This window comes from Wolffia australiana, chromosome 18 (assembly GCF_029677425.1).
Source record: "Wolffia australiana isolate 7733 chromosome 18, ASM2967742v1".
Lineage (NCBI taxonomy): Eukaryota > Viridiplantae > Streptophyta > Magnoliopsida > Alismatales > Araceae > Wolffia > Wolffia australiana.
The window spans coordinates 5,165,158-5,181,453 of NC_135852.1; the positions used below are offsets into that span (position 1 = coordinate 5,165,158).

The 16,296-nt window shown below is 40.7% G+C and overlaps 1 protein-coding gene across 2 annotated transcripts; it reads left to right on the forward strand.

The window, feature by feature from the left end:
• The first annotated feature begins 913 nt into the window (after positions 1–913).
• On the forward strand, positions 914–11,549 carry LOC144714922 (uncharacterized). 2 transcript variants are annotated; one of them, XM_078589729.1, is made up of 8 exons: positions 914–1,119; positions 1,223–1,296; positions 1,359–1,597; positions 1,734–1,870; positions 2,290–2,548; positions 2,620–3,063; positions 3,359–3,487; positions 11,288–11,549. In XM_078589729.1, the coding sequence occupies exons 1-8, from the start codon at positions 1,107–1,109 to the stop codon at positions 11,385–11,387; spliced, it is 1,395 nt and encodes a 464-aa protein (XP_078445855.1). In that variant the 5' UTR covers positions 914–1,106; the 3' UTR covers positions 11,388–11,549. The 2 variants fall into 2 exon arrangements, with proteins under 2 accessions (XP_078445855.1, XP_078445856.1); XM_078589730.1 differs by having other exon boundaries at positions 2,623–3,063.
• The last annotated feature ends 4,747 nt before the right edge of the window (positions 11,550–16,296 follow it).

Sequence of the window (16,296 nt, forward strand, 5' to 3'; positions counted from 1 at the left end):
TGGCAGTAACTTGAATCAAATTATAGGAAAGGATCTCCTGATCAATTTCATGATTAATTTCTGATTTCTCCATGACAGATTGATAACGTTCTCTGCTAGACCAAAAAAAATGAAAACATTCCAAGTTCCCATAATCTTTTGATAGAAATGTTGGAATTTTGAAATCTTGGAACAAAAGATTTGGACATGAATCAAATTTCTAAACTTTGTGAGGCAGAGAAAGGAAAAAGATATTTCGGAATTATTAAGTTTTGTAGAAATTGTGGAAATTTTTAATACGCTGATTCAAAATATTACCAAATGATCCTCCCAACGAAATTTACTGTTCTTAGGTGAAAGGTTAATCGTCTTCTTCGATAAACAGGAAAATGAGTAAAAATTCGAACACCCATAATCTTTTGTGAAAATTATGGGAATTTTCAATATCTTGCAACAATATATCTTCAAATGAACCTCCCAATGAAATTAACATAATTCAAATTTCCAATTTTTCGGGAGATAGAGAAAAGAGAAAATAATCAAGTGCCCATAATCTTTGAAGAAAGTGGAGGGAATTTTCGATAACTAAAATAAAAATATTTGGAGATAAGTTTGAGAAAAGCACATCTATTTTTTGATCGGTGCACGCCATCCAATTTTATATCTTGTATTTGGCATTATGTCATAAATAAAATTGGTTACTACAGGCATAAAAAATCGACTTAATTCGTGCAGACCATAATCTTTTTGTTAACTGCTCCAAGTAAAATAAAATTTTATTCAACGGGATAATGGGCTCAATAAAAAAACATTAAACGGCTTAATGGGCCTCGGTGGCCGAGTCGACTTGCAGCGAACTCGGCCGATTCCTTCACTCGACTCGGCCTCGAAGGCCATATAAATATGAAATTCAAGCATTTTGCGGGGAGCATTTGAAGATTTGAAAACTCGAAGATTTCGAAGATTTGAGGATTTCAAAACTTGAAGATTTTGAGCTTTGCAGATTGTTAGATATGAAGATTTGACGATTTGAAAGCTTGGATCTTGCCGAGATAGATTGTAGGCGTGGCAAAAATTCTCGCTAGGTTTTTCAGAAGAAGACGATTTGTCTGCCGTCCGAACTTAAGATGTCGTTCTGGGGTATGCACAACGTTTCTTCAACGTTTCTTCAACATATTTCACATTATTATCAGTATTTTTTTTGTTATATTTGCATGGATTTTCATTTGTTCTTCCGTTTCAGGCGTTGAAGTGAAGCCGGGCAAGCCCTACACTCACATCCACGATAATCTCCGGGGAAGCCTTCGTCTTTCTCAGGTAAGTTTCTGCCCTAATCTTAAAGAATTGCAAGCAGTCAGGCTCACTCTATTGATCGGCAGGTGACTCTAGGAGATGGGCAAGGCTCGCAAAGAAGCGTGCTCCAGTGTAATGTCGGGGATCGAAGCCCCGTTCTTCTTTGTTCTTTGCTGCCTGACAAGGCCGAATGCTGCGGCATGGACCTGCAGTTCGAAGAGAGTTACGAGGTTATCTTCTCTGTAATTGGACCTAGAAATGTTCATCTTGCCGGTTATTTTGTAGATGTCGCTTCCAAGCGCCGGCCTTTTGATGGCGACGACAGGTCTCTGCTCAGCCTTCAGTTCTTCAATTTTTTTAGGATTTATGCATACTTTGGCGGTCTTTGCTGGTCCGGAAATTTTTACAAAAAGGGGAAGAAAATTCGTCTTACAGGGCTCGTCCTCTCCATATTTTTACAGTGAATCGTTTGGGGAAGATATTGCAGAGACTGGGAGTGAAGCTTCTGGCAGTCATGGCAGTCAGGACACGTATGAGTCGGATTTTATTGATGATGGCGATTTGGATATGTCGTCTTCTCCCAGACGCGCCAAAGCTTGTATGTGCTAAGGGGTTTCTTGAACTTTGTTTTTTAAACCTATATAGTTCCAGTCGTGCTTTATTATTATGATGAAATTGTTCTTAGCAGTGGTAAACCGGCCACCGTTCCAGATCTGGTTTGTCGTTTAATATTTTCGTTGACGTCGTTGTAGTTTTGTATCTCTTAAATTTCATACTGTGTCCTACAACCAAAAAATATTTCAAATGATTTCTGGGTAAAGATAGTACATCGATAAATCTTTCTCGTTGATTCTGATTGCCTTCAAACGAAGTGAATTTCAAATGCGCGAGCTAATTATTTGCAACAAGATTTGGTTCATGGTCTTATATCGTTTATCTTTTTCTCTTTATTCTCAGGCTGCTCGAACTTTTTAAATGAAGTTTTCTTTTATGAAAATTGTGTTTCCTTTCATGCAGCTGCCCATAAGAAGAAACCAAATTCGGATGGTGCTCGTCGAAGGAGAAAGCATCTGATCAGTGATTCTGATGGGGGAGATGATGAATCTAATCGTCCAATCATCAGCAAACCCGTGAAACCACCTGTTTCAGAGAGTGAAGACGATGATGATTTCTTTCCAATTTCTTTCTCGTTGAGTAAAAAGAGTGAAGCACAAAATCTTGGTGGGAGTAAATCTCGGAAAGCTGCGAGTAATCTTATGGAAAAGGAATCGAAAGGGTAACAGAGCAAGAGCCCATCACCAGATATTTTCCATTACTCATAATTCCTGATTCTTAATCCGTTTTTAGCAGGGAAGATAAGCCTGAGGTCATCATGAGTGAGAAGCCAAAGAAGGGAAAGAAAAATCAGACCGAGCGGTTGGAATCCCCAAAGAAGGAGGTCTACATGAAAGCCAGTGAATGTCAAAATGGACTTGAGGATGGCAAAAAAGATGAAATGGATGAGTTGAACAATCGAATTGTCTCTCATTCAGACAAGAAAGCGAGCAAATCCAAGAAAAAGAGTAAGACAAAGGAGGGGATAGAAGAATTTTCCGAGAGGGCTTTGGAGAAATTTACTGACTTAGGTGGAGAAGAAACAAAACCTGCTCAGAGCGTTGCCTTGGAGGCTGATCCTGCCAAAGGCAGTAGAAAATCAAGGAAAAAGAAAAAGAAGATTGATGAGTCGAATGCGGAAAAGACTGAAGATTCTGGACGGGATCCTGGGCTACTTGACAAACAAGTGATCGAAGGGTAATTAGTTTCTTCGCTTAAATCCTTGACTACTTTTTCTCCATTACGTATGGAGCAGAAAATTGCGGAATAATCAAACAGGATGAAATAAATCATCAAGAAACATCTTTTACTTCATGTTTCAGTTCTCTATATAATGGTTTGGGTTAGACTAGCAATTATATTAATAGTTTAATCTCCATAATTGAGTTCCTTCTTGTCCCAATCCAATTGTTGATCTTCCGTTTCCTTTTAGTTAGTGTGACCCATTTATTTGAAAATAAAAGTATACCTCAATAGATTGTTTTGTGTACAGAGAAACGGTTGATCCCATTGCTGCCTTTCCCATTTCTGAGAACTCACGCAAACTCAAAAGAAAAAATGAGAGAACGAAAGAAGACACTAATATGGATGGGAAGACCAGCAACGATATTGGAAATGATAAGTACGTCTCTTGAACCCCTACCACTCTGATATTCATTAAATCCTTTTTCGGTTAGTCCTCTTTATTTTATTTTCTGATTGTAGAAGTTTCGAGAATGTTCGAGAGTTTTTTATAATCTTCTAGAATTCGAAAGTATTCTGGATTTTTAGGAAAAGAATCTTCTAGAATGATACGGTTCCTGCTGGGGAATGTATCACGAAAGAAGATGAGGAGGAAGGCATTGGCAGGATGGACGATGCTGAGGCAGACGAGGCCGAAAGAGGGGTGGCAGAGTGGGCGCCGCCGGTGGGGTAGAGATCTGACAGAATGAACGTCGCCGGGCTAGATAATGGCTGCCAAATGGAAATATTGAATTCTAACTTCATGTCCTGCCCTCCAATGAGGAGGGCTACATATTTAAAGGGGAATGAAAAGACGAGAATGTCCTTAGTGGGCTTCCTAAAGGGAATAGATCGTGTGATTGAATCTTCTAGAGCAGAAGATTTATGAGGAGGGCTACATATTTAAAGGGGAATGAAAAGACGAGAATGTCCTTGGTGGGCTTCCTAAAGGGAATAGATCATGTGATTGAATCATCTAGAGCAGAAGATTTATGAGGAGGGCTACATATTTAAAGGGGAATGAAAAGACGAGAATGTCCTTAGTGGGCTTCCTAAAGGGAATAGATCGTGTGATTGAATCTTCTAGAGCAGAAGATTTACGAGGAGGGCTACATATTTAAAGGGGAATGAAAAGACGAGAATGTCCTCAGTGGGCTTCCTAAAGGGAATAGATCGTGTGAATGAATCTTCTAGAGCAGAAGATTTACGAGGAGGGCAACATATTTAGAGGGGAATGAAAAGACGAGAATGTCCTTAATGGGCTTCCTAAAGGGAATAGATCGTGTGATTGAATCTTCTAGAGCAGAAGATTTATGAGGAGGGCTACATATTTAAAGGGGAATGAAAAGACGAGAATATCCTCAGTGGGCTTCTTGAAGGGAATAGATCGTGTGATTGAATCTTCTAGAGAAGAAGATTTACGAGGAGGGCAACATATTTAGAGGGGAATGAAAAGACGAGAATGTCCTCAGTGGGCTTCCTAAAGGGAATAGATCATGTGATTGAATCTTCTAGAGCAGAAGATTTACGAGGAGGGCAACATATTTAGAGGGGAATGAAAAGACGAGAATGTCCTTAATGGGCTTCCTAAAGGGAATAGATCGTGTGATTGAATCTTCTAGAGCAGAAGATTTATGAGGAGGGCTACATATTTAAAGGGGAATGAAAAGACGAGAATATCCTTAGTGGGCTTCTTGAAGGGAATAGATCGTGTGATTGAATCTTCTAGAGAAGAAGATTTACGAGGAGGGCAACATATTTAGAGGGGAATGAAAAGACGAGAATGTCCTTAATGGGCTTCCTAAAGGGAATAGATCGTGTGATTGAATCTTCTAGAGCAGAAGATTTACGAGGAGGGCAACATATTTAGAGTGGAATGAAAAGACGAGAATGTCCTTAATGGGCTTCCTAAAGGGAATAGATCCTGTGATTGAATCTTCTAGAGCAGAAGATTTACAAGGAGGGCAACATATTTAAAGGGGAATGAAAAGACGAGAATGTCCTTAGTGGGCTTCCTAAAGGGAATAGATCATGTGATTGAATATTCTACAGCAGAAAATTTATGAGGAGGGCTACATATTTAAAGGGGAATGAAAAGACGAGAATGTCCTTGGTGGGCTTCCTAAAGGGAATAGATCATGTGATTGAATCTTCTAGAGCAGAAGATTTATGAGGAGGGCTACATATTTAAAGGGGAATGTGTGAAGAATGCAGAGAATTCTGCCTTTGGGAACAGATAGGACAAATGAGGCCTTTTCGAGACAAATGAGAAAGATACAGAAGAAGTTTATTGAGATTTTTGATACAGAGAAAAGGGGAAAAACTCACACATAAACAGGTTGGGAAAGACTTTCCTTTATAGGTTAAGTCCTTTCTCAAGATAGCCGTTGGGGGCAACGGTCATATAGCCGTTGCCCCAACGGCTATTTTAAGTGGCAAACAGGTCATTCTTTGGGGAGCGATAGAACAAAGAAAGAAAAAGAAGGAAAAAGAGAAAGGAAAAAAAGGAAGAGTAAGTAGGAGAAAGATAGGTGGGCCATTTATAACTCATGGCCCACCTTTTTACATGTGTGTCAAAATAGAAAAGGATGAAATTAGATGTTTAACACTCCCCCTCAAGTTGGGCATAGATGTTAATCATGCCCAACTTGGACGCCAAATCTTGAAACTGTCTTCCTGGTAGTCCTTTGGTCAGAATGTCAGCCACCTGTTGCGGTGATGGTATGTATTCTGGACTGATGAGTCCAGAATTAATCTTCTCTTTGATGTAGTGTCTGTCAATTCTTGCATGCTTCGTACGATCATGATGCACGGGGTTCTTGGCCATAGCAATAGCTGATTGACTGTCAGAATATAAGATGATTGGCTTTGGAGGAATGAGTTTTAAATCAGTTAGAATATCGTTAAGCCACATTCCTTCGCAAACACCTTTCTTTAAAGCCCTGAGTTCTGCTTCAGCACTCGATATTGAGACTTCCCGCTGCTTCTTGCTACGCCAGGTGATTAAATTTCTTCCCAAAAAACTGCAGTATCCAGATGTAGATCGACTATCATCCAGAGAGCTTGCATAATCTGAATCGGTGAAGATTTTAACTGTAGGGTCTCCCCCTGCCTGAAATAGAAGACCCTTCCCAATTGTCCCTTTCAAATAGGAGAGAATACGGTCAGCTGCTGTCTGATGAGACTGTCGTGGATCTGACATATACTGACTTAAAGAGTTCACAGCAAAGGATATATCTGGTCTTGTGTGGTTTAGATAGAGTAATCTGCCAATCAATCTCTGAAATGATGTCTTATCGATGGGGTCGTCCTTGTCGCTCTGCTTGGCTTGAAGTTTGACATTTGTATCCACTGGAGTGCTTACTGGCTTACAATCCAATTTACCTGTATCCTTGAGTAGATCCAGGACGTACTTGTGTTGAGATAGGACAATGCCGATCCTGGAATAAGCTACTTCAATACCAAGAAAATAAGTGAGTTGACCTAAAGATTTAATATCAAAGTTGCTGGTCAGATGACGTTTTAGATTTCCAATTTCCTTGATATCATTGCCAGTAACGATAATATCATCAACATAGAGGATTAAAATAGCCAGTTTGGAGTCTTGGCCATGTTTGAAGAATAGGGTATGATCACCCTCACTTTGTGAGTATCCAACTGATATGAGAGTAGATGAAAATTTCTCAAACCATGCTCTTGGGGATTGCTTTAATCCATACAGAGATTTCTTTAAGCGACACACATATGATGAGTTTTCATGCAATAGATAACCGGGGGGAGGAGCCATATATACCTCTTCTTGCAGTTCTCCATGTAGGAATGCATTTTTAACATCAAATTGCGAAAGATCCCACTGATGCATGGCTGCAAGTGCAATTACTAATCTTACTGTATTCAGCTTGGCGACTGGGCGAATGTCTCATGATAGTCTATTCCATAAGACTGGGTATATCCTCTGGCCACCAGTCGAGCTTTATACCTTGCAATAGAGCCATCTGAATTATATTTAATCGTATATACCCATCTGCTACCAACCAATTTCTTTCCTTCTGGGAGTGGGCCCATATCCCATGTACCATTCTTCCTTAATGCCAACATTTCGTCATCCATAGCAGTTTTCCATTCGGCTTGAGACATAGCTTCTTGAACATTTCTTGGAATGACAGTGGTCAGTAGTACCTGAACAATCTTTCTGTAACCTGAGGACAGACGATCATAAGACACATAATTGCATATGGGATATAATTTCTTACTGCGGCATTGCCGCGTACCCTTGCTGATGGCAATAGACCAACCTTGATTAGCTGGTGCGAAGGTCTTCATGAGTATCTTCCTCGTTCTCCATCTGAGTAAACTCTTGTTCTCCATCTAACTCTGGATTGTCCTCAGCCGTTTCCGCTCGATCCATAGCTGGAGAGGAATTTTCAGATGGATTAAATCCCAGATTTTCCGTATCTAAATCTGTTCCTGTTTCATTTACTTCCAAATAACAGTCAGATCGATGTCCCTCATTGTAGAACATGCTGTATTCATCAAACTTCACGTCTGCGGTAACAAATGTTTTCTTAGTAAGAGGATGGTAACACACATAACCTTTCTGAGTAGATGAATACCCCACAAAAATGCACTTGAAAGCTCTGGAGTCCAATTTTCCTGCAAAGTGGGAATAAACATATGCTACACACCCAAATACTTTAGCAACCAAATTTGTATGAAGAGATAATTCTGGGTGACTTGAGGCTAATAGATCAATCGGTGACAGTAATGACAGGGTTCTAGATGGCGTTCGGTTGATAAGATGTACAGCAGTAGCCACAGCATCACTCCAATAAGTCTTGGGGCAGTTTCCTTGAAATAATAGAGATCTGGCTGAAGACATAATGTGCCCAATCTTTCTTTCAGCAAGTCCATTTTGCTGAGGAGTGTTCACATGAGGATTCATGGATAATTCCATGATCATTCATGTATTGATTAACTTCAGAACTGAAATACTCCCTTGCATTATCAGATCGAAGTATTCTAACCCTTTTCCCAAACTGGTTATTGATCAACTCGATGAATCTGATGATCACGGTTGGGACTTCTGATTTGTGTTTAAGCAGGTAGATCCAGGAATATCTTGAGTAATCATCCACAAAGATTATAAACCATCGGTGCTGCGATCTTCCTGTAGTAGAACAAGGACCCCAAACGTCACTATGAACCATATCGAATGGAAATTTCTTCCTATGATCAGTTCTTGAAAAATGAGATCTTCTATGCTTGGCAAATTGACAAGACTCACAAACCAATCTTTGGATATCAATGTTTTTAAACAAATCAGGGTACACTTGTTTCAGAAGATGAAAGGAAGGGTGTCCAAGTCTCCTGTGCAGTAAGAAAATACTGTTTCTTGACTGAGTGTTGAGAACCATCTTCAGAGTCCTCTGTCCTTCTAGTCCGTCCACTAGCAGGAGTCCCCCTTTGCCTTCTAGCAGATAAAGTCTTCTGGCCGGTTTCCTTTTCACACAAAAAACAGTTAGATGAGTCAAATATAAATCTCCAACCTGTGTCGTCCACTAGTCGTTGTAGTGACAACAAGTTGGCTTTAAGTCCTGGTACATGAAGAGCACTTTGTAGCAATACATCTTTAATCTTTATTTTCCCAATTCCTGCCACTTTTAGAATCCCACCATTGGCAGTAAAGACAACATGATTATCATCTATTACTTTATATTCCTCAAAGCATGATTTATCAGATGACATGTGATCTGTGGCTCCAGAATCTACTATCCATCCATGTGATTCTGGTTGAAGATTTTCATATGTAGTAAATGCAATACTTTTATATTCACCTGATTGGGTGAGAGACGTGGAGCTGAATTTCTTGAATACTTTCTCGACTTCTTCAGCTATGAGCTTTTGAATATCTCCTTCTTTCTTTGGTGCTTCTCCCACTTGACTGCTGGAGGATGCAACGTAGGCTTTATTCTTTGCTCCTGGGTTCCATAACCCTTTCTTTTTGAGGTCTTCCTTCCATGCCAGCTTCCGGCACTCCTTAATATGATGTCCTGGCTTGGTGCAGTAGGCGCAGACTACGGGTTCTGTGCGGGTTGCTTCCTTAGACACGTGCTTAGACGATTTTTCTCTTGACTCTTCTTTTTTAGCGGCATGTGCTACTGAGACAGAGGGCTCAGTCGATAATTGTTGCTTTTGGCCTTCTGGCGGCTTGATCTTCTTTCTACAATCGGCACTTGTTGCCTCCGAGATCGCTTCTTCCAATGTAGGGAATTTCTCCCGATGGATTAGCTGGGATCGGAGACTTTCATATTCAGAATTTAAGCCCATGAGGAAGGTAAGTGTTCTTACTTTAATCTCCCTTTGCCAGTACTCGAGATTCTGAATTGAGACTGGCCATAGCTGATCAATTTCCCTCCATATTGCCTTAAGTTGGGACGCATATGAAGCTACTGATAATTCCTTCTGCCGGATGAACTTTACTTGAAGAAGGAGGTCATACACCCTCCAATCGTTTTGCATTTCTGCACAGGATTTACGGATTTCCTCCATATATCTGCAACAACATCCATTAGATAATACTGATTTCTTTGTTCTACCTCCATATTTCTCACCATCCAGTTGGTGATGTATGCTTCTTCTGCGCGCCAAAGCTTCAATCTGAGCCTATCGGTAGGTGGTGAATCATCAGTAAGATGGTCACCCATGAAGGCGGCGACCAGTGACCTTTCGGTCAATTTCATCCAACTATATCCGTTTGTACCATCATACTTAAGATCCAGATCTGGTATGACCAGTCTGTTCTTAGTATAATCATATATATGAAGCACTTCGTCTGCAGAGGATTCTTCTTCCGAGCTGTATGCAGAAGCTTTGGCCTGCTTGGAAACTTTCCTGGAAGCAGCCTTTTTTCCCATATGATGATAGAACTTGCTTGCAGACTTACAGACTATGGAGCTCCTTTCGTCAGGGAAGGTTGAATGAATCAACCTTGCTCTGATACCATGTGAAGAATGCAGAGAATTCTGCCTTTGGGAACAGATAGGACAAATGAGGCCTTTTCGAGACAAATGAGAAAGATACAGAAGAAGTTTATTGAGATTTTTGATACAGAGAAAAGGGGAAAAACTCACACATAAACAGGTTGGGAAAGACTTTCCTTTATAGGTTAAGTCCTTTCTCAAGATAGCCGTTGGGGGCAACGGTCATATAGCCGTTGCCCCAACGGCTATTTTAAGGGGCAAAAAGGTCATTCTTTGGGGAGCGATAGAACAAAGAAAGAAAAAGAAGGAAAAAGAGAAAGGAAAAAAAGGAAGAGTAAGTAGGAGAAAGATAGGTGGGCCATTTATAACTCATGGCCCACCTTTTTACATGTGTGTCAAAATAGAAAAGGATGAAATTAGATGTTTAACAGAATGAAAAGACGAGAATGTCCTTAGTGGGCTTCCTAAAGGGAATAGATCGTGTGATTGAATCTTCTAGAGCAGAAGATTTACGAGGAGGGCTACATATTTAAAGGGGAATGAAAAGACTAGAATGTCCTTAGTGGGCTTCCTTAAGGGAATAGATCGTGTGATTGAATCTTCAAGAGCAGAAGATTTATGAGGAGGGCTACATATTTAAAGGGGAATGAAAAGACGAGAATGTCCTTAGTGGGCTTCCTAAAGGGAATAGATCGTGTGATTGAATCTTCTAGAGCAGAAGATTTATGAGGAGGGCTACATATTTAAAGGGGAATGAAAAGACGAGAATGTCCTTAATGGGCTTCCTAAAGGGAATAGATCCTGAGATTGAATCTTCTAAAATCTTCTGCTCTAGAAGATTTTGGAGTAAGTCTAGCATAAGTGGCCATCATGGTAGGTTGTAGCTCACACGGAGATCTGTCACTGGCTTAATAATGGGAATCTGATATGTTCTCCCTCGGAGAGATATCGATCAGATGCCGAAAGAATGATAGAGAGAAGAAAATCAGATCTCTTTATATTAGTCAGCAGGTAGTCTTCTCTTTGGGTGAGTTTCCTATTCCTTCTTTGGTAATTCTTGGAGAAGAATCGATCCGGTATTGGAGGCCTTTCTTTTTCTTCTTTCTCCTTTCCATATATGTTCGGGGATGTCCAATATTTTGGTTTTAACTTATACAGTACTCCAATATATGGAATATTTTGGGCTATTTACCGTTTCCCATATAATCTATTTTGTGCAGAAATACTGATTCCATCGAAGCGTCTACTCCAGAGGCTGATAAGGGTCCAGTGAGGGAGAAATCAAAGCGGAAGAAGGGTCTGCACTTACCTAAAAATTGAGAATATATTGGGTATGATTCTCCTTGTCTCTCTAGCCCAAGTTAAAGATGTCTGGAAGATAACAAGCCAGAATCCAAAATTTTGAAACGTGAGCCATCCTTCAATATTTTTGATGGAATGATGCATTTTTGAAAGGTTTTATTATGGTGTTTGGTAGGTTGATACTGATGTTGGCAGGGCAAATTATAGGGTTTAAGGGTAAGAACCATAATTGTGGAATGGGATTTATTGCCCTAGAAACAATCTTAGTGCAATTTTTAGCTTAGTATGAAGTTGTTTACACTGTCTAGAGTAATAGATCGACTCCATTACGTTATTGAAATATTGTTAGAAACTGGTTATGGTTCATTACCTTAAGAAACTGTGTAGATAGATGGTATTACGATATAGTATCACTAGAACTGGTTTATTAGGCATCAAATTTAAGAGAATAAAGTCATGTCGCCCCTTCCTATCTATTTTACCATTACAATGTGCATGAAAGTATTGGGCAAGTCATACATTCAACTTAGGTATTTTGCCATTGATAATCAGAAATGACGTAACCAAAAAATGTGTAGTTGATCTCAATTCTCTGAATATAATATTACATATGAAGAACAAGGGTCGTCTCTGTGAGGAATAATGATCAAGCAGCAGATATATATTAAGTGGTGATTTAGAAAAAAAAAGAAGGCTTGTCACACGAGTCTACTGACGGAAATGGTCCCCTGCGACTCCCACTGGCTGCCCTGTGTGACGTGGGAGAGGAAAATTGCTCCCACCTGTTCTTCACATGCCAATTTGCACAGGGCGTTTGGGCATTACAACAATTGCCGGGGTGGATACCTCCTCAGACGAGGCCTTTTGGGCTTCAGTTTCTGACAGAGGACACGGAAGCCACCTTGATTGGGGACGCTTGCTCGCGGTGCTCTGGACGATATGGATACATCGAAATGAGGTGGTGTATAACGAGAGGCCGGCTTCAATAGAGAATGCCGTTCATGATGTGGAGGTGCTGAAGTCGTTTTGGGGTGGAGGGAGAGGATAGCCTCTTTTGAGTATGATTGAATATCGTTTGTACACAATTTTTATCGTCAATGATAGCGAGTAGGCCACCGGTTCCGGGTGGTCTTCTTTATTGTTCAAAAAAAAAAAAAAGAAGGATGTATGATAATGATAGAAGATAAACAAATGTAAGCGAAGAATAATGGATTGACAAGTGATCATGGATGAAAGAGAGTTGATGAAATGGTTTATGGTGAGAGGTATGAATTGTCAAACTACATAAGCATCAATAAAGGAGGTGAACTCCTGTAAATGCTAAGGTGTCACCTTGGACCCTTATCCTTGCTAGAGTTTAAGGTTTAGGCTGTTTAATGAAACATATGATTAGAGGGTCAGGAGTTATTAACATGATTTTCTTCTCAAATGATTTCTTCTACTCCTAGGTAGGTTCTAGCCCTCATCTCAATTCACCAATAAACAGCACAAATTAATTCTTTCATTTGTTCTAAATTATACACTACTCCAATATTTTGGTTTAACTTATCTCTCAAAGATTAGAATAGGCAAAGGAGATGGATAATATATTCCTCAAATTTTGGGATCAAAACTCCTAGGTCTAATATATCAATCCTAAAAATGAGTAAATCAAGATTATTTGTTTCTTCTCTATCCGCCTTTGTATCCACAGTGCTAATATTTTATTTTCAGGCTGTGCATAGAGATTTAACATGTACTTTTATGTTACATTTGGCATGTACTTCTAAGGCGTAGTCGTCTTTAGAGCCAGCTGCCATGTGCCCATTAAAAATTCCCATGATTGTGATAGAAAATTTCCCATGACTTCATCTTTATTGCCTAAATATTCATGCTCCCAAAGGTTTGAAAAAGGAAAATCAAATAGTTGAAAATCACCACAAAAATGAACTCCCCAAGAAAAATAATATGATGAAAATGAAGATGTTATGCACAATTAGCCGCTGCGCTATACTTAGAAGTTAGGGGAGATTTGGATTTCCAGTTTTTGGATTTGTGCATGGTTATGTTTATGTTGGTTTGCCTCCTGAAGGCATGCTAGCTATAATGAATAGTGTGATTTGATCATCTACTCATGCTCATGTTTAATTCCTGGAAGCTAACGTTTCTGAATCATCATCATTTGGGCATGCTCTAATGTTGGGAAGCATTAAACTTTAGTCACCGGTGATATCCTATACATAATTTGTTGTGTTCACAGTCTAAAGTTGGTGGTTCATATTCATCAACTCCCACATCAGAATCTCCGTTCTGATTCTTTGTCCTTATATGAGCACCTTATGAACTTCGCTTCTTATCATAGGCATCTTGACAAAAGGAAACATAATTTTTTTAAGGATCTTAAAAGATCATGGAACCTGATAAGAAAGAAAAAAGGATACATGAGATAATACTGTGTACATCAATGATACATTCTTATCTTGTGATCCATCCTTTTTTAGACTAATGTTATGACCCTTGCTCCTGTGATTTGTTGCGAATGTAGGATGGCTATGTTGTTTCCAGCATGTCTCTTTAGTGTGTCATCAATGACCACATGAACTTCATCGATTATGATCCTTATTGTTCCTACTAGGAATCAGGGATTTGATCTGATTAATCGAATGTTCAATTGGATCGAGCATTAGATCGATCCATTCCAAACCTCAACCAATTTAATTGAATGCTCTAATGTTGAATTTATGACTTGCCCAATACTTGCCCAAAATACCTAAGTTGAATGTATGACTTGCCCAATACTTGCCCAAAATACCTAAGTTGAATCCATTAGATCGATCCATCAATGACCATAACAAATTTCATTCAGATTTGACCTAACAATAAAGGCCAGTTTTATTAAATGATTGTGCCCAATGTTCAGATAAAAAACACAAACCCATTTTATTTGAGCCATCCAGTTTGGATTAGATCGAGTTAAACTGTTCAAATCAATTAAAAATTTGAATATTTATATAAGATAAATTATTAAGTTTCCCTCTCTCTCATAGTTTCACATATTTCTTGATGCTAACCAAACATTCTTCCACCTATGTTGCTTTCTGCACTACTACACGATTACATCAAATTAAGTTAATGAAATGTGCCTTTTATGTGAACCCTGTCACTATTTTTAAGATTTTACTTGAATTATTCAGCATTTAAGGTTTAAATGAGACAATTTTGATAGTGTCATAGTTTTATTTGGATCTGTTTTATTGATTTTTTTAGACTAAACCCACTTGACTCTAAGGAGTCAAATGGATTTTTATTTCATATTCTTGGAGTTTTAGTTGAAAGATAGGATTTTCAAGGTGAATGATGTCGCACATCGTCGATGGCATCGTCCGACGGGTAATTCCCTAATGGGAATGTAACTAGGTGAGTGCAAATGACCTAGGTGGAGATACGCGCAGGGTCGATGAGTGGAATTCGCCGAGTTCCGGGCTCCGGATCGGGCGACCGAAGACGATGACAATGACCTTTTGACCCTTGTCAGAGCGACGACAGCGACTACCGCGCCAAACAAAACAATTCCATAGGGGCTCGCACGTAGCGGACGGGCTCGGCCCGTTCCTAGGAATATGCTCAACTCGTAGTTTAATGTTAATTTTATCTCACCTAATCTAACCCGAGCGTGGTGGAGCACAATCGAAAGTATACTGCAAGATGTAATGTAATAGACAAGCAAGGGGAACGGTGTACCTCATTGATGGCGGCGTTTGTCAGCGACGTCTTTGTCGGTGCGTTGGTCGGTACGGGGAAAAGTGGTGGAAGAGTGTCGGAGATAGTCGGGATGAAAATGGATTCCGAAGAGAGAGGCGGCACATCATTATAAACGGTGAGTGACCATGGCTCGCCCGGTGTATCCAGGACGGTTGGTCGGTGTGGCGGAGTGAAGTCGGTGTGTAGAACACGGAGAAACTGGTGTGGGGTGCAGCACGGATGTGGCGCAACAACTGTGGCGATGATGATTGGCCAAAGAGATAATGCGGTAGTCGTAGAAGATCGGAATCAGTCGGGGAGATGAACACATGATGCACCCCAGAGCGTGGCTTGAGCACTTCCGAATGATCAGCGTGACCTCAGAACCACCTAGGCAACCTACTGGTATAGCCCGCAGCGGCGTTGGCTCGTCACGTGGAGGCAACACTGGCGAAGACAGGAGTCTGCGCGTCAACCTCAATCGATCTGGCTTCCTGGCTGTTAACACAAAAGAACAGAGGAGGTGAATAAGACGCGAGGCAACTATGCAATTCACGTCCGTCAGCAAAGACTGGTCAAATGCAACCACTCCAGGCCCAGCGGTTGACGGGCATTGGTTTGCAGCATGGCAGTCGAAAGGGCGACGTGACAATGCCAAACTGATCCTTGCACCCTTGCACATCAACGTGGCCGGGGGGCATCACAGGCAGGAGCAGCGCCGGATGGCACTAAGACGCAACCCAGTGTCATCAGCACACTCTGTCAAATTTGACTTGATCAAGCTTGGGCCGCCGGTCGTCGTCAATGCCAGGCTAGTCCCCACAGTGCGGGTCGGGATGGATGACTGCGAGTGGGTCTAGCACACCAAGGGGCCGTCGGCGGCCAATCGTAGATCAATTCGATGCGTGCACAATCAATTGGGGTTGCTGCCAGGTTGACCAATTTGCGGCGGATGATGGGTCGGCCGATGCTTGACCGTCGCTTAACAAGGTGCCGCATGATGGAATCGCGTAGCGCCAAAAGTCCGATAACGGGGCTCAATCGACCGAGGTACCAACCCACAAACAATTTCCTCCGGGTGGAGGTGGTGACCCTTCTCCTAGCCTTCCTTGAAGCCCTCCTTAACCACTCTTCTCTCTTCTTCCTCCTCCTTCCTCCTCCTCCTCCTCCGTCTTCTTCTCTCGTGAGACCTAGTAACTGACTCAAA

Bases quoted from the DNA above. Each gene is read 5' to 3' on its own strand.
- LOC144714922 (XM_078589729.1), top strand. The intron at 3,064-3,358 runs GTAATTAGTTTC...TTTTGTGTACAG, and splicing joins GACAAACAAGTGATCGAAGG to AGAAACGGTTGATCCCATTG. The intron at 3,488-11,287 runs GTACGTCTCTTG...TATTTTGTGCAG, and splicing joins AACGATATTGGAAATGATAA to AAATACTGATTCCATCGAAG.